This window comes from Kwoniella dendrophila, chromosome 5 (genome assembly GCF_036810415.1).
Source record: "Kwoniella dendrophila CBS 6074 chromosome 5, complete sequence".
In the NCBI taxonomy this organism is placed as follows: Eukaryota; Fungi; Basidiomycota; class Tremellomycetes; order Tremellales; family Cryptococcaceae; genus Kwoniella; species Kwoniella dendrophila.
Genome location: NC_089480.1, coordinates 639810 through 655295, shown reverse-complemented (window position 1 = coordinate 655295; position 15486 = coordinate 639810). Strand labels below are relative to the sequence as shown.

Below are 15486 nucleotides of genomic sequence, written 5' to 3'. Positions count from 1 at the left end.
AAAAGTGATTGAAGAGGCTGTGTGGAGTGGACAGAATGAAATCAACTTGGACGCGTTGCGTTGTCAAGATCAGGAGTTGTCATGAGAAAACTGAATTTAATTGAGATTTACAGGAAATGAAGAAACGTAATGTTCCGATACGGTTATGGTTGAATGGATGGATATCAAGAACAATCCAAGAAGGATAAACAATATAGTGGGTTATAAAGGGGTATATATGAACAAGCACCAGTGAAGAAAAGAAGATGACAAGAGAATCAAGAGATGATCAATCAATCAAAGATCAAAAAAAGGATGACGAAGATTGAAGTGTTTGAAGTTTAAAATGTAATGTTACTATAATAAATCAATCGCAAAAGAAACGAACATTGCTAAAATTCAATATAAAATGCTATAACACTCAAAGAAAGAAAGTCACGATCTGTGCATCATCTTTTGACTTTTGCTCTTTTGTCACAAATCTACCGCATAACATCATGCATAACGTGTCTTATGTGTCTAGACCTTTTTATCTTACACACCATACAGGTAGAGTATTCAGACTAGAGCACAAAGTAAAAAAGAAAAAGAAAGCTACACGCGTCAAAAATTAAACTGGTTTTCCAAGAAAATTACCCTAAAAGGTGAAATCGAGTGAGAAAAGAAATCATGGAAAATCAATGACCAATGAGGATATGTTCCATCAGATGGATTATGATTTAATGATTTGCTCCATACCAATTTCAGGGTTAACACGTAAGAAACGTAAACATGTTCAGGGTGAACCCACCTTCAATTCAGAATCATTACAATTTAGTAATGTACTCCCGAATATGCGTGTAATCTAGTCATACGTACTAACCCGTAGTCGTGTAGGTGTATCCCCTCAAACCCAAAAATCAAATCAAAGGACCCCCCTTTAACCCTAATTTAGTATACAACAATTGTAATGTCTGTGTAATTCAATTGATGGTGTTTGATCGTTCTCAATCAACCAACTTCATACATGTAAAACTTGTTTATTTCGTGTTTCGCCTACATTGTTGACCTCCTGCAACGTATGCATAGCTGGGCAGAAATGGCTGACAACGCAAGATGAAACGCACATCATACTAATCTTTCTTCCTCCTCATCTTCTGTGGCAGGAACAAAACTATCCCCTAAACCAATCACTTCCCACACTCCTTTTCCATCAATCTTGTCAAACGTCACCTTGAAAGGTTCCTTTATGGTCAATTCACTTTGTCGATGAAGACCTGTGCGAGTGACATCCCGTCATTAGTAAGGAATTCCGGGAAAAAGCAGTGTTCTGCGGAAGGCACAAAGGCTCGAGCGCTGTCAAACTCACCTTCAATTTGATCAACTCGATAACGCGTGGTATCCAAGTCTTCGTCAAAGCTTTCTTCCGCTACGACTTGTTGAGCGGCTCTCAGCAACAGTAAGGAATCGGGTCGGACATGGTGGTTGAGCTGTTCTGAATTAGCAGTATGACCACTTTGCGTTTCAAGTTGCAACTTACATCAATTGATACAACCTATACAGAGATTGTCAGTGATTTGGTCCGATCATTATGCGAAGACCAAACGACTTACATGGTAGTGATCGAGATCCATCAAGAAATCAGTTCGTGTCATGATCCTTCTAGCAGCTTCATATGTAACGTGCGGTAAGTGAATATCTGCACTAGAGGGTTCCTTGGGAGGAGGTGTCACATTGACACTACTGTTCGATGTTTCATCTGCTGGAGGCTCTTCTACCACAGGAAGTTCATTGTTGTTCGAGGTACTATCATTAGACTCGACTACCGGGTAATCCGAAAGAGGAGGTAACATATTGGCCAAATGTCGGAGGAGTAACCATGAACAACTGTGATCGATTGTCAGATACATCACCTCGTTAGATGAAATCTACTCACCTTGCCCATCTGCGTCAGGGTAACAATGACTACATATTAATAACGCGTCGCCAAAAACAAACCAACAAAACGAAAATTATACTGACTTCTGCTCGTCCCTGTGAGAAAGCGATATATGATTAGCTGTCTGGCTTGTCAGTTCTCGTAAAATTCATCACTTACATCACATCATCATCATGTTCAGGAATGAGACCAATTCTAAACCAAACATCAGCTGATTACGCTCGTTCCGCCAGCGAGGTGACTTACTTTGATAGCAACCACTGTTTCTCTCCTTCGATCATTTGTTCCGCTTCCTCTATAATGCGCCGAGTCAGCTTGGTCCACTCCGTATGCCATACTGTAGCTTACCCAACATGTCGTCTGCTCTAGCGACCCTGGCCAAATAACTTGTTCGACCTCCAACGAGTTCATAAACTCGCTGAAGAATACCGTCTTCTTCGATATCCCGTTGTAAGCCTCGATTGGCTAAAGCCTGTCTACGGAGATGCTTCAAGGCGCTGAATGATTCTGAGGCTGAGAGATCATATACACTAAGTATACGCATACGTGATGCATTTTTCTTCATCGTGTCGAGACACCCTAAGCGACATTTGTCAGCGTATGCAGATTGGTAAGTTAGAAAGGCTTACAGAAATCATCAGTGGAGAAGATCATCGTCAATATACCCTAACATCGATATCAGTAAGCTGCCCTGATCCCTAGTTCCAGGTTACCTTCAGCTTACTCCTTCAGCCCATGCTTCTGCTCTCTGCTGCAACTGATGCAGCAAGCCATGACCTTCAGGCGTGTTTGGGAAGAGATGAATATCTAATCAGAATACATAGTCAGCTGTCTTACAGATTTGTTCTAGGGCGCAGAGAGGGAACTTACTGTTGAAAGCCAAAACTAGGGGTCTACCATTCTTTCTAGCATATCTCAACGCAACTTTCTCAAGTTTATTCAATGCTCTTTCAACATCCAAAGCAGGTCCACCATTTCTAGGATCAGCTCTAGAGAATAAAGATCCTTGCCAATCCTCATAAAAATCAAAATCTAAGGCTTTTCCTAAACGTAATCTGAATACTTCGAGATCAGGATGAGCTAAGGCAGCAAATAAATCGTCATCAATAATGTAAATTAATCTCAACGTGATAATGAAAGCTGATTTACATACCTTCGCAGAAAGAAACACCATCCGCGTTGATCTTCCTCATAGCACTGAAATATTAAATAGCAATATCAGCTGCCATTTCGTTCGTCAGCGTAGAATCTGCAGCTTACTCTAGAATCATAGTTCCCTTCCCTGTCCCTTTTGACCCGATTATAAGATAATATCCTCCTTTTTCTACCCCACTAACTATCCTATCTATCAAAGGTTGTTCTCTTCGATGTATATGAGATGAATTAGGTGCGTGTAATGTAGATAACTCCAAGGCTGGATCCTGTGCATTAGACGTTCAGATATAATTTACTCTGTATCTGTCAACTGAGAAAGAGCAACTCACATATCCAGGTTCAAAAGCTCGCATAATCTAATCACAATTCAACGAGTATTAGCTGATATCAGGGTGACCACTATATGTTTGAACTTACCCTATGTAACACATGTGATTTATACCATTCTAAATATCCTACACCAGCAGCAAAGACCATACCTAATCCTACAACTGTAGTCAAAGCAGCTTGAAATGATGCACTGGAAGACCATTTTCTCCAAAATGATTCTTTTTCGGATTCGCCGTTGAATTGGGTATTAGTGAGGTTATCTGATGGCCCTACAGGCGGTTGAGGAACAGGTGGATTAGGCCATTGAGGTATGTTCAGTCGTACTGGAGTGGTTGATAATGCTCGGGCTCGAAGGAAGAGGATTCGCTGATGTAAAGGGATGATAGGATTCCTCGAAATATTTGAAGGTAGAACGTTGATTGACCTATTTTGCCCGTATGTGAGACTGCCTGAAGGTCTACGCACTCGGCTTAGGCCTACAGCGTTCAAGCGTATCATCTCGAGGTGATATCCCAGCCTTCAGATCGATCTTACCGATTTCACAGCCGAATGCTGACTGAAATGTTGTGACTAGAAGTCGCATCAGAAACAAAGGATTGATGAACATTGCACCGCCAAGAGAAGTTGTAAACATAGCTTAAGCCGAGTGGAGACCCCGCGGTTCGGTTATACAACGTGTATTTACGTAATAGTATGAAACTGGGAAATATGCATCGAGGTAGATGGTGGTAGTAGAGTGATACAACAAGGTGCGTTAAGCAATGATAATATTTGAATACAATACAACTTGAAAATACAGTATACTATCGCTCTCTAAGGTTTCTTTAGCCAACTCAACATTGTCCCTTTCCCATCTTTGCCCTTTTTTGGGATATTACGATTTCCAACTTTATTATCCGTTTTTATTTTCTTCACAGGTGATCTCTTACTAGCTTCACTGATCGCATCTTTATTGAGACACCAGTCTATATGTTCATTCAAACCTGTATTCGAGGTCCCAGGTCCTAACGCTTTATTACATATCGGACAAACTGGTCCCAGCAAATGTGATGGCTTGTCCACTTCCAAGGATTTCCGTTTACCCAATGTCGAGGTTGGCGGAGGCGTGCCATTATCGTACGGTATCGGTGAGTCTACCACATCATTATCATCATTCGTCATATCTAATACCTCAGCTTCGTCCTCTTCTTCCATTCGTAATAGCTCAGGAATGTCGTCATCGTCATCAATCGGTATCGGAGTTATAGACCGAGATGGGCCAGCTTCTGTTGATGTGGCTCGCTTCTTGCTAGGCGAGGTGAAAAACTGTGGTCGATACATGTCAGTCCAATCAGGGATGTGTGCTTGTCGCTAACATACCCCTTTGATTCCTTTATCTGCTACCGTCAAATCTTTCAGCGTGGATAGACGCAATCCCAACAGCCGTATTCGAACCGGTAGCTCCCTCTTCATCAATTCCAAGGCAATAGGTAATATATCCTTACTACTAGATATATACTTTCCTACCGACCTAGCTCGTGTTTTGTCTGTCAAGCGAACAGCGAGTCGGCTACAGTACTGGCAATCGATGTTTAAAAAACAACTCACTCTCGTAAGTATGAAGCTATATTAAGGAACAGAGATTAGCACAATGTTCCGTTGCCTTATCAGTTAAACTTACCTTGTACTTGACAGTCACAGTCTTCCCGGCGTACTGCAGCCTATCAAGATCTTTTTCCAGCTCCTCGGCAATGCTAGCAAGCTCATTCAGAATATCTTCGTCGTTGGTCTTTTCACGGAAGGTCCTGGAAGAATCTTTCATTCAGCTGGGTTGGAAATGAAGATGACGATGGCAGCTAACCTTTCCACTCCTACACTTTTGCGTTCCTCTCGCTTCCCAGGAGCAACGCTGTTGTCCGCTATACCCAAGTACGCTTTACTACACAGTACATCAGCTATCTATGGACAGCTTAATTGCAGCCGACTTACCAAAGACCTCGAAATCCAAACCAATGATCCATGACTAGCAACTCAGCTCGATGAGAGTATATATCGCCGCAAGTCTATAGTATGTAAGCAAATTTGCAACTCATTATCATGTCAGATTACTCACTTCAACTCCCAACCCCTCTAAACATCTTTCTGTTACTCTGCCGAATCCTGGTATCTTCCTATAGAATGCAACAATTGGTTTTAGCTGCAGATAGCCCCTCTTCCTCATATGACACTTACCTGACCGGTAGATCTCTCATGAATTTGGTTACTACCGTTCTATCAAATTCCATCTCGTATTGGCCGTTAGGTTTGTTCTTGTCCGAGCATATCTTCGCTAGCATTCGATTTGGCGCTATACCGGCTGACATCGTAAGTTGTGTTTTGGCTTGTACTTCCGCTCGTAATTGTGATACTACATCGGCAGCAGTCATGTTATGCGTAGACATGTATGGCGTGATACTGTGCAGGACATCTGTAAGTGAAGTTCTGACAAGGCGAGACTTACTTCAGGTATCCCTCGTCGAGACTTGCCATCATGAGATTTTCGTCATACTAAAACAGGTGAGGTTAGCCAACTGCTCTGACAAATCGTTCCAAAGATAGCTTACCTGCAACAGGACCTCTCGTACAGCTTTCGAAGCAGCGATGTACAAGTCAAAATGCATTTTTGTTCTGGCGATGAGCATATGTATGAGTGAAACCAACAATCTGGATCTGGATTTAGAAGGCTCACAAGATTATATGCGGACATAGCTTCTTGGCTATGAAACCTGCCATACCGGATCTACAACCGTATTTTCTAGCTTCATACTAGCAAAGAAGATGGATCAGTGCTCAATGATCCTAGCCGAGGTAGATTGAACTTACTGAAGCTGTAGTCAAGACACCTTGACCGACTCCGAAAGCCTTTCCTTTGAGAGTCGGATCACGTTGAACTTCTACAGAGGCGTACTATATAACTAAGATCAGCTGACGTATCTCAGTCAACAATAATCAAGAGAGCTCACGAAAGCATCCATATCTACGTGCACTATCACTTGCGACATATCCCTAATGGTTTCGACCTCAAGCAGCTGCATATGAAGTATTAGCAGAATAGAAAGGGGAAATCCAAGGTTACAGAATACTTTCTATACGTTCAGCCTCACTTTCCAGTCTAGGTATATTGGCCATCTTCATGAGTTCATCTCGCTGTGAGACGCTCAGTTAGCCTTTTTTCACAAAGAGCTGGCAATTATCACTGACTAACCTTCGCTTGATACCATTCAATCTTTTCCGTGAGCTCTTTATCTTTCCTCACTTGATTTAGATAGTATCTGTAGTAATGTGTAATTAGTTGTAAGCCAAAAGAATACTGGCTATTGTTACTCACTTAGAGCCCTAGAGGAAGAAGTGGATCAGCGATAAATCCTTGTAGCCGAGATGAACGTCAGAACATTATAACCCACTTTTGATGCTTCCGCGATAATCCTATTAATATCTGATCGATTCCCAAATGATAACAATTAGTCAAGATGTATGAAGGTTCACAAGCGGACATGTAGCTAACCTGTTTGATCTCTCATAAGACCTGTCGCATTCATATAAGTATCATTACCTTTTGCTACGATGTATGAATTGGTTATATGTGCTTACCCGCTTTACCAACACTAGGACCAGCGAAACTTCTCTCAAAACTTCTTTGTCTAGCTTCTGCAGCAGCTATAGCCGCTTGTCGTTCCTCCTCTGACATTTCTACCACCTTTTCCTTGCCCTTGTCCTTGTTTGGAGAAGGCGGCATCTTGGGTCATATATCTACCATTGGATTGGCTTGAGGGTATATGTAAAGAACGATCTAAAGAGAATATCAACAATTTTTTGTTATTGTTATTGTTAAGCTTTCGGTGACGCGTTGAAGGAGACCAAGGCGGCGATCACCGAGAGTATGCTCTAGCTTTCACCCGGTTATACAGCTATGACCGGAAGTTCGACACCTGTGGGGTTCATCAAATAGAACCAACATCTATCTTTGTTTTCTCTGTGATCTCAACCAAACGAGAAGCCATACAAGATGAATACAACCTTGCCGCCTTTCTTACAGGCTACTTCAGGAGCTTTAGGGTGAGCTGAGATATAAGGGATGACCTCAAATCAGCTGATCACGTCAACTTCCACAGCTCAGCAGTAGCTAATGCTATAGTCTACCCTTTGGATGTAGCTACCACTCGAATGCAAAATAATGCGAGGAAACCACATTATGAAAGATGTAAGCTGCCAGTACCGTATGATTATAGGCTAGCCAGCTGACGCTGTATGATTTGATGTAGTAAATCTGAGAGATACACTTAGTCACTTACTATCAAAACGAAATTACTTGAAAGAGCTTTATTCAGGTATCGAAACAGATACATTATCTACACTACTATCGAATTTCTTTTACTTCTATAGTTACACATCACTACAGAAAGGACTACATATTTATCATACTCGACATCCATATATACCTCAAAATCATGATGAAAATTTAAAAGGAAGTATTTCGTCTTCACCAGCAGGTATAGGTGGATTGTCAAGTAAAGCATCTGAAATATTACCTAAAACAAATTCTCCAAGTCCAATAGAAGAATTATTAATTGGTATCTTAAGTGGATTAATTTCAAAAGGTATAAGTTTACCTATATCAACAGTTTGTGTTAGACAGCAACTCGAAAACGATCATGATCATGATGACTTAGACTTAAAATCCAACAGTGAAGAAAGAGAAGTAACATTGATTGAGAGCTTAAAGGCAATCTATAAAGAATCAGGTTATCAAGGTTTATTTTCAGGTTTCAAACCTACAATACCATTAACTTTATTACCTTCTTTGACATTATATATACATTCTTTATTGATCAGATTATTATTACCTGCAAGACATCGGAAAAACCCTCCAGCGTTATGGACTTTTGCTTTAGGTGCTTTATCAAATGCTTTAGCTACATTACCACTATATCCCTTGGTACTCATTAAGGTAATGAGTCAATCAGGTAAAGAAAAGGGTAAAGATAAACATAAAGTGGGAATGATAGGTACTTTAATCAGAATTATCAGAAGAGGTGGGATCAGAACTTTGTATACGGGTTTAGAGGGTCAACTGGTTAAAGGTATCGTTCAACAGGGTGTGATGATGTTGGTCAAACAAAGGTTAGTGACAACCAGAAAAAATCAAATATTGCTAATAGCTAATTGATTTTTGTGATGAGACAGGGTCGAGCAAGGAGTAGTTAGAGCATACAAAGCTAGATCTTATTCCGTTCCGGCATGAGCAAGTGTCCGATCTTATATCGGTAATTGTGGTTCCCAAGTGTAAAATTAACTTCTCATGTTCAATTCGGCACTCCCTTGATATGTTTGTATCGCCTTCTTCAGTGGTAGACTGTATGTATCTTATACGATAATCCATCCCATAATGTTTTATATGATTCTTTTCCTAGGGTAATAAATCCTGGCATCAAGCAACATGTACTGTATAAGTGGATTCCTTCCCAAGGAAAATCGAGCCTGGTGAACGCTAAGTGTAATGTTTTTGCATCATAATCCTTCTACACAATCAATGTATTTTTGTTTATAAGTTGAGTTCGTCACTGTTGTACCGAAAAACAAGTCAATATACAAGGTTTCAAAAGAATATCATACAATTTGCTTTATACTTACGCATATGGTAAAACATTTACGTTACCGACAGCAACGACGGTTGGTTTAGCTTTGAGTAATTCGGAAGCAGCCTGGAGAGCGATGTTATCAGCGACTAATTGAAAGCAGACGGGAAACAAGTTGCTTACCTTTTGAATGGAGGAAGCGGAAACACCGGAGAACGATTCAGATTTGACTTCACCACCGGCGAAGAGCTAGATATGTGTTGTCAGCAAAATGTGAGGAAAATTGTTGTTATATTGTGAAAAAGTAGAACTTACTGCTGGACCAACATTGGCAACAAGACCTTGGAGGGTTTCAGATGCTGAAGCATCAGCAAAAGTAGCTTTTGCTACGGCTCTCTTAACTTCTTCATCTTTAACTGATTGACCTGCAGATTTAAGTACTTGAGCGACTTCTTTAGCTAAACCAGCTAATTGAGGTGAAGTTGGAGCAGAGACTACAACACCGAAAAGGGAAGCATCTGAATAAGGTAAAAGGAAAGCTTTTGCTGAAGCACCTGGAACTTTTTCTGCTACTTGTGATAAAGGTGAAGAACCAGGTGTCCATTTTAATGAAGATTCACCACCTAATAAGTGTTTCAAAACTTTTAATTCTGGTCCAGCTTTTGATGATTGTCCATAAGCAATAACTAAAGTTGGTGTTGATGTTGCTGGTGCATGAATATCTAATGGAATTCTAGCTTCACCACCGTAATATGAAGTTGATTGTGTATTTAATCCAGATGATCCAGGTGCTGATGATCCTGAACCGAAAGCAGATGAAACAACTTGTGATAATGATTCTGTTGAAATACCAGATCCGATAACAGCCAAGTTAGATTTTGAAAATGCACCTTGAGCAAATGTTTTAACATCATCAATTGTTACTGGGTAATGTGGTGAAGCGTAAAGTGAGTTACCCAATCCTTTTCTGAAAGCGAGTTGATGTGCTACATCGAGAGCGTAAGTGGCAGGTGTAGATTGAGCGGCAACGGATTCAGCTTGTACAACAGGGAGAACGAGTTCTTTAAGCTCGTAAGGGTGGAAATGAGATGAAGAGAGGACGGAGGTAAGGACAGAAAGGAAATGTTCCCTATTTAATGATACAAGATTAGTTGTTCCGATCGAGAAAACTACGGATACCCCAATAACTCACTCATCACCTCGGAGGAACTCAGCAGTGAGGTAAAGGTGTTCTCTAGTGAGACCAGCAGATAAAACACCACCGTATAATTCTGTTTCTCTAGCTGTTCTCAATGATGAAGCACTGGCAGTAGCCTAAAAGAGTTAAACATGAACGTGTTAGCCAAACTACTGGTTGAAGCCTGTTTGTAGCCAGCAGCCCTTTTGCATTTCTCGTGATGTATTCCTAAATTTCTACATTCTAGTTTTCAATTATCATTACTACATTTTCTGATCCACTTTTATTCCTTATAACACCTAATCTTTTCTTGTTGACATGCAACGATAAATCCAGTTACAGTAAAAGCACCGATAATCGAAACGCACCTTGAAAGCAAAGTTTTTCAAGACATGAGCTACACCAGGTGTGTTTTCAAATCTTGAACCAGCTTTGACAGCAACTGTTAAACTTGAAGTAGCTGCTGGACCTTTGTTTTCAAAACCAATTACACTAACACCACCTGCTGAAGAAGCTTTTGAGGTGATTGATCTTCTCAAAGCTGTTTTAAGGGCTGATTGACCTTTTGGTAATTTGGCGAGTGAGTACATCGTGAGAAGAGTGAGGAAGAAACGATGATGATGATATTAAAGAAGGATAAGGAGAATCCAATTCTATAAACTGTTTTGTGATCGATATAATCACTATTAACACTACCAATACTCGTCGATAGCCATTAAACCTCGAATTCGTCAAAGCTATACGCTATAATGGTGAATATCAAAAAAGCATGGCCAATCCCAGCACTCAGAAATCGGAATACCTCGCGAGAATATTTAATCCCGTCACCCATACAACGTATATCTCCGATCTATAAATCAGTGTGGCATTTATACCTCCTCATGTTGTCAATTAACTCAAGTCAGTCAATTGTTTACATGGTGGAGGTAATTCATCTTTCAACCTTTTATCATCATCGATTTTATTTGCAGGTAAAGTCAATATTACGTTCTATGGGTAAGAGAATAATGCATAAATAATCAAAACATCATGTCAACACGGACGAGAACATCTGGAAGCACTCGGGTACAAAACCCAACCAGAACGCAACTTCAGCCTGGAACGCCGATAGATGAATCAGGAGAAGTGAAATGTACTGTAAATTAATAACATCACTTACAATACAGTTATTCTAACTGACTCCTTTAGTTGATCGTAGGGTCATCAAATGATATGTCCAAAGCTTAGAGCCGGACCAACCACAAAAAATGCGGGGAGGTAAGCTATTGGATTTTCTAGCTTAATTATGCAACAAAAGCTTATTAGACTTTTTGTAGGGCCTTCTACTGTTGTCCTTTACCTCGTGAAGATCCAAAACGATGTAAATTCTTCAAATGGCACGACGAACTGTTTCCCTTGTCTTCAAATCATGGAGCCGGACCATCGACACCTTCAGGATCCACTAGAGCTTCCCAACTAGTGCAAAAGACCAATCAGACACTTGGTCAATCACCAACAGCTCGATATGGCCGACCATTAGGTTCAGCTTCCACAAGCACTTATCCTCCTAACAATAATATACCCGCTCGACCAACAGAGATCGTAACGATTGAGGATGATGATGAAGAGCTAAATACTGAGGAGGACGAGATGGAGGAAATAGATTGGGATAAAGTCGATGCAGAAGAAATTGAGCGGGAAGCGATCGCAAGTACACCTGGATCATCACAGCGTACCACAAGCCAACAAACGCCTACATCTATCACGCCTAGTGGAGGCGTATCGTTCACTGATAGATTGAAAAATGCGGTCGATGATGGGTTAGGTAAAAGGAGGCGGGAAGATGAGGATTCTCAAGAAGTGGATAGAACGCCGAAAAGGTCTGCCAACGATGTAAGCGATTCGTCTATACATATGGTTATGATGCGCTGAGCTGATTTTGTTTAAACCATAGCCAAATCCATTCATCTCATCACCTACAACACCTAGATCACCACCTCATTCTATCCTTTCTCCGACCTTATCATCCCTTGAACAGCTGTCAGAACATCTTCATCGTCAAGATAGGTTGCTTCGCGCTTCGGAACAGATGAAGAAAGGGATGAGAACTACCATAAGGACTCTACAGGACAAGAACAAAGAATTAGAAGAAAGAGTAAAGGAGTTGGAAAAGCGATTGGGACAATGAAGGTTTTCGGCTTCAAAGAGAAAGAAGGGCACCATATAATAATGATCTTAGTTGTATGATAAGACTATATTAGCCCAGTTGTAAGAACAATAACACGTATGATTGTATCTATATATCCTAAATAATCATTGACCATGCATCTGTATACACCATCAAAAATATACAGAACAATCCTGTCTATATCCATCATCGCTTTATAAACCCGATCATATCAAAACATCGCATCAGCACAACGCTAGTCATCAACCCCCATTTTGCAATTTGATCGAAGGGTGAACAGAGTTGATTGTATGATTGTGTTTATCGACTGCCAGATGATCGTTCATCTGCGATCAACTTGCACAGCCTGAAAGGATCCGGGTTTTTAGGAATCCGGAGAGATATCGCCCGAAGAGATTTCGGGTAGTCAGAGTCGAAGTCAAATTCTTCGGGGATTAAAGTTTGGATACTGCATTTTGATGTAAACATATGAACAGCTATGCTCACTGTATATGGGAAAAGGGGATCCTTTGTGTGTACATGCATTGATGGGAAGCTGGTTTTCAGGTTCGGATGGTAGCGAGAGTAGATGACTTTCCCATCTCCTAATCAGTGTAAGGCGCAGTCGGATCGTTGTATAGTCACGGGCTTACTTTATGATTGACTTGGCACAACATTGATAACGGGTCCTTTGGCACAGCGATTCACAATGATACAAGCGTACACACACAAACACATCCCTACCTTTTGATCAACTTTATTAGCACCATCAAAATGCGCCCAGATCAACCTAATCGTGATGACTATGGCTAGAGGAGTAGTAAGACAGTCTAAACGGGCAAGAAGATCACTCTGTTTGGTCTAATAACCTTGTTAAAGAGGCAATCATGTTGAACATTAGTACTGCCCAAGAGAACCAATAGATTGTTAATCAATCCAACAAGAAAAACCGAAGATCGACCGATAAACAATATAGTAAGGTTTGAGATTTAGAAGCTAGATTACGATAGGTGAGAATCACATCGTATTGTGCGACCGCCCATTTCCACAACACATCGATAAAGGAGATCAAAGATCAATCTTCTCACAAGGCAGAGATAAGGATGAATACAAGTGATACAAGTAGTCCATATTCGAGTAGTAACAGAGGATCTCAAGGTAAGCCACAGCTTTACTCATGATCAGCCAAGGTTTATACTGTAAACTGATCGACAAACATTGTGGCACTGACAGAAATAATCTACACCACTGGTAGTGATGACATCGATTCTGGGCATTCTGGACAGCGTCATGGAATATTCGAGGCGGATTACTTTGTGGAAGCTGAGCGAACCTAGTAAGCTCATACCAGAATACCTTGCGGCTGCTGTGATGCCAAACGGTGCTGATGGCTTCTCTGTGAACGTAGCAACAGTTCGTCATGGGTTTATCGATTACCAGTTGACCAGGAAGAAGTTATGGTAAGTCCACATAAAAATTTGTAGCAGTCTTTTCAAAGCTGACTGAAACAACTCGCACTTGGCTGTTAGCGACAAGATCGTCAGCATTATGTAGTAAGTCTTGTGAAGCATAGATGGATAATGCAAGCTACAAGCTACAATCTGGTTAACATCACGATAGATGTTATCTGCTTTACCAGGATTGTACCGAGGTCCAGTCGAAGAGATACTTCAGAAAGAAGGTCAAAAAAGGCGACTTCTGGACATTGGTTGCGGCACTGGAATTTGGTAATTATTGTCAATACCAAAAGTCCACTTCATACCAGGACGAGTCAGCTAATGGACAAGCTATTTAATGCAAGGTTACAAGAAATGGCAGAACTGTTTCCTGATGTTGATTGTGTAGGAATAGGTAAGTGTCGGCCATACCAAATGAGGAGGAATGCAAATTAATAGCATATCAGATATCACACCTTTGCAGCATGAGTAAGTGATTCATCTAAGAGTTTTTCCTTACGCAGCACAAAATCAAAATCTGAATCCGGCAACTCATCTTGCAGTGCTCAATTCCGGAATTGCACATTCATGCAAGTACACGCTCCATCCGGTCTGCGATTTCTAGGTGAAAAGTCATTTGACGTTATTCATATACGGGGAATGCTGCATTCTGTAAGTACATTATGGTCACTTCATTACGGTATCTGCTGTGATAATACTTGACAAAAGGTGGTTAAACCAGACGGACGAGTATGCAGAGATTTTGTCAATGGCTTACCCCCTCCTTCGACCTCATGGTATATTACTTGTTCATGAGGCTCAAATGCAACTACACTGTGCTTGGGAGGGCTTCGATATACACGAGCTATCCCCTTGCCACACTCAAGTAAGTTGTAATCTCCACTGTGTAGTGAGCTGAAGAATACCTCTAAGACTGATTTTCATGTTTCTTGATGTAGATGTCCATACACCTTCGAGCCGCTCATCAGCATCGAGGTATCGAGTGAGTCCTGCTACCTAAAGGATGACGCCAGTCTTGTTGCTAATGAAGGTGACATCTGAACAGTACAACGCTGTTTAGTAGGATGGAAGAACTTCTAAGGAATGTAGGATTTCAAGGGGATACAATCGATACCTACTATCATTATAGACAAGGGTGTCATGATGATCCCGCTAGCGGTTAGTCTCTTTGTGATAGCTTAGTCGGCTGTCCAGGATTTTCATCTTCCAACAAAAAAAAATAGTGTTGAAGAAAATGCTGATTTCTTTCCAAATTTGTCAATTGCAGAACAAGGTCAAAACGAAGCTGCAAGTACGATTGCCTTTCTGTATGCCACTCGACTGATAATGCTAGAAGCTGGAGTTATTGATGAAGATCAATTTGATCAGTTGATAGTGGGAGTATCAGAAGAGGTGTATGGTAGATCAAGTGGTACTGCTGGTCCATTAGGTGCTCAAGGAGTATTGACTCCGTGGGGCTATTGGTGGGCAATAAAAGCAGAATAAGTGATGGATTTTCGCAAATGTTAAGCGTTTAGATCTTTAACGGATGGTCAGTTGCAAATGGATAATCAGTTGACTTATAATATATGTTTCCGATACGTAAATATACTAAATATCTATTCCAAAAAGGCAATTAAACTACATTTCTACATTTTTTACCCGACTAGTCGGTATTTTGTTCGATGATTTTGATTATATCCATTTGTTTTTCATTCATTTTACAATTCAAACTTCTTAACGGTAACATC

The 15486-nt window shown here is 40.7% G+C and overlaps 6 protein-coding genes across 6 annotated transcripts; 3 read left to right on the top strand and 3 right to left on the bottom strand.

Annotated features, from left to right (window-relative positions):
- Nucleotides 1-1086: 1086 nt before the first annotated feature.
- On the bottom strand, nucleotides 1087-3880 carry L201_004085 (uncharacterized protein; the record flags this gene model as incomplete). The annotated part of the gene is made up of 15 exons (XM_066219833.1): nucleotides 1087-1235; nucleotides 1328-1448; nucleotides 1499-1513; nucleotides 1572-1845; nucleotides 1981-1992; nucleotides 2057-2092; nucleotides 2144-2192; nucleotides 2246-2476; nucleotides 2527-2563; nucleotides 2622-2704; nucleotides 2768-2977; nucleotides 3051-3094; nucleotides 3158-3318; nucleotides 3382-3408; nucleotides 3470-3880. 15 exons carry the CDS (start codon nucleotides 3878-3880, stop codon nucleotides 1087-1089), a joined length of 1860 nt encoding a protein of 619 aa, XP_066075930.1.
- A 315-nt stretch (nucleotides 3881-4195) lies between these two features.
- Nucleotides 4196-7136, bottom strand: L201_004084 (uncharacterized protein; the record flags this gene model as incomplete). The annotated part of the gene is made up of 19 exons (XM_066219832.1): nucleotides 4196-4687; nucleotides 4742-4908; nucleotides 4970-4985; nucleotides 5043-5166; nucleotides 5223-5300; nucleotides 5351-5424; nucleotides 5475-5532; nucleotides 5594-5815; nucleotides 5862-5908; nucleotides 5965-6028; nucleotides 6090-6166; nucleotides 6224-6307; nucleotides 6364-6406; nucleotides 6477-6547; nucleotides 6606-6672; nucleotides 6729-6736; nucleotides 6805-6836; nucleotides 6906-6926; nucleotides 6992-7136. 19 exons carry the CDS (start codon nucleotides 7134-7136, stop codon nucleotides 4196-4198), a joined length of 1890 nt encoding a protein of 629 aa, XP_066075929.1.
- Nucleotides 7137-7406: 270 nt separating this feature from the next.
- On the top strand, nucleotides 7407-8642 carry L201_004083 (uncharacterized protein; the record flags this gene model as incomplete). Its single annotated transcript, XM_066219831.1, has 4 exons — nucleotides 7407-7456; nucleotides 7513-7601; nucleotides 7663-8521; nucleotides 8585-8642. 4 exons carry the CDS (start codon nucleotides 7407-7409, stop codon nucleotides 8640-8642), a joined length of 1056 nt encoding a protein of 351 aa, XP_066075928.1.
- Nucleotides 8643-9027: 385 nt separating this feature from the next.
- L201_004082 (uncharacterized protein) lies at nucleotides 9028-10743 on the bottom strand (the record flags this gene model as incomplete). The annotated part of the gene is made up of 5 exons (XM_066219830.1): nucleotides 9028-9102; nucleotides 9160-9225; nucleotides 9292-10105; nucleotides 10169-10290; nucleotides 10522-10743. The coding sequence occupies 5 exons, from the start codon at nucleotides 10741-10743 to the stop codon at nucleotides 9028-9030; spliced, it is 1299 nt and encodes a 432-aa protein (XP_066075927.1).
- Nucleotides 10744-11182: 439 nt separating this feature from the next.
- On the top strand, nucleotides 11183-12320 carry L201_004081 (uncharacterized protein; the record flags this gene model as incomplete). The annotated part of the gene is made up of 4 exons (XM_066219829.1): nucleotides 11183-11290; nucleotides 11352-11410; nucleotides 11470-12025; nucleotides 12087-12320. The coding sequence occupies 4 exons, from the start codon at nucleotides 11183-11185 to the stop codon at nucleotides 12318-12320; spliced, it is 957 nt and encodes a 318-aa protein (XP_066075926.1).
- Nucleotides 12321-13402: 1082 nt separating this feature from the next.
- On the top strand, nucleotides 13403-15241 carry L201_004080 (uncharacterized protein; the record flags this gene model as incomplete). The annotated part of the gene is made up of 12 exons (XM_066219828.1): nucleotides 13403-13457; nucleotides 13533-13635; nucleotides 13708-13759; nucleotides 13829-13852; nucleotides 13920-14026; nucleotides 14101-14150; nucleotides 14203-14224; nucleotides 14299-14407; nucleotides 14478-14621; nucleotides 14695-14738; nucleotides 14802-14914; nucleotides 15024-15241. 12 exons carry the CDS (start codon nucleotides 13403-13405, stop codon nucleotides 15239-15241), a joined length of 1041 nt encoding a protein of 346 aa, XP_066075925.1.
- Between the last annotated feature and the right edge of the window lie 245 nt (nucleotides 15242-15486).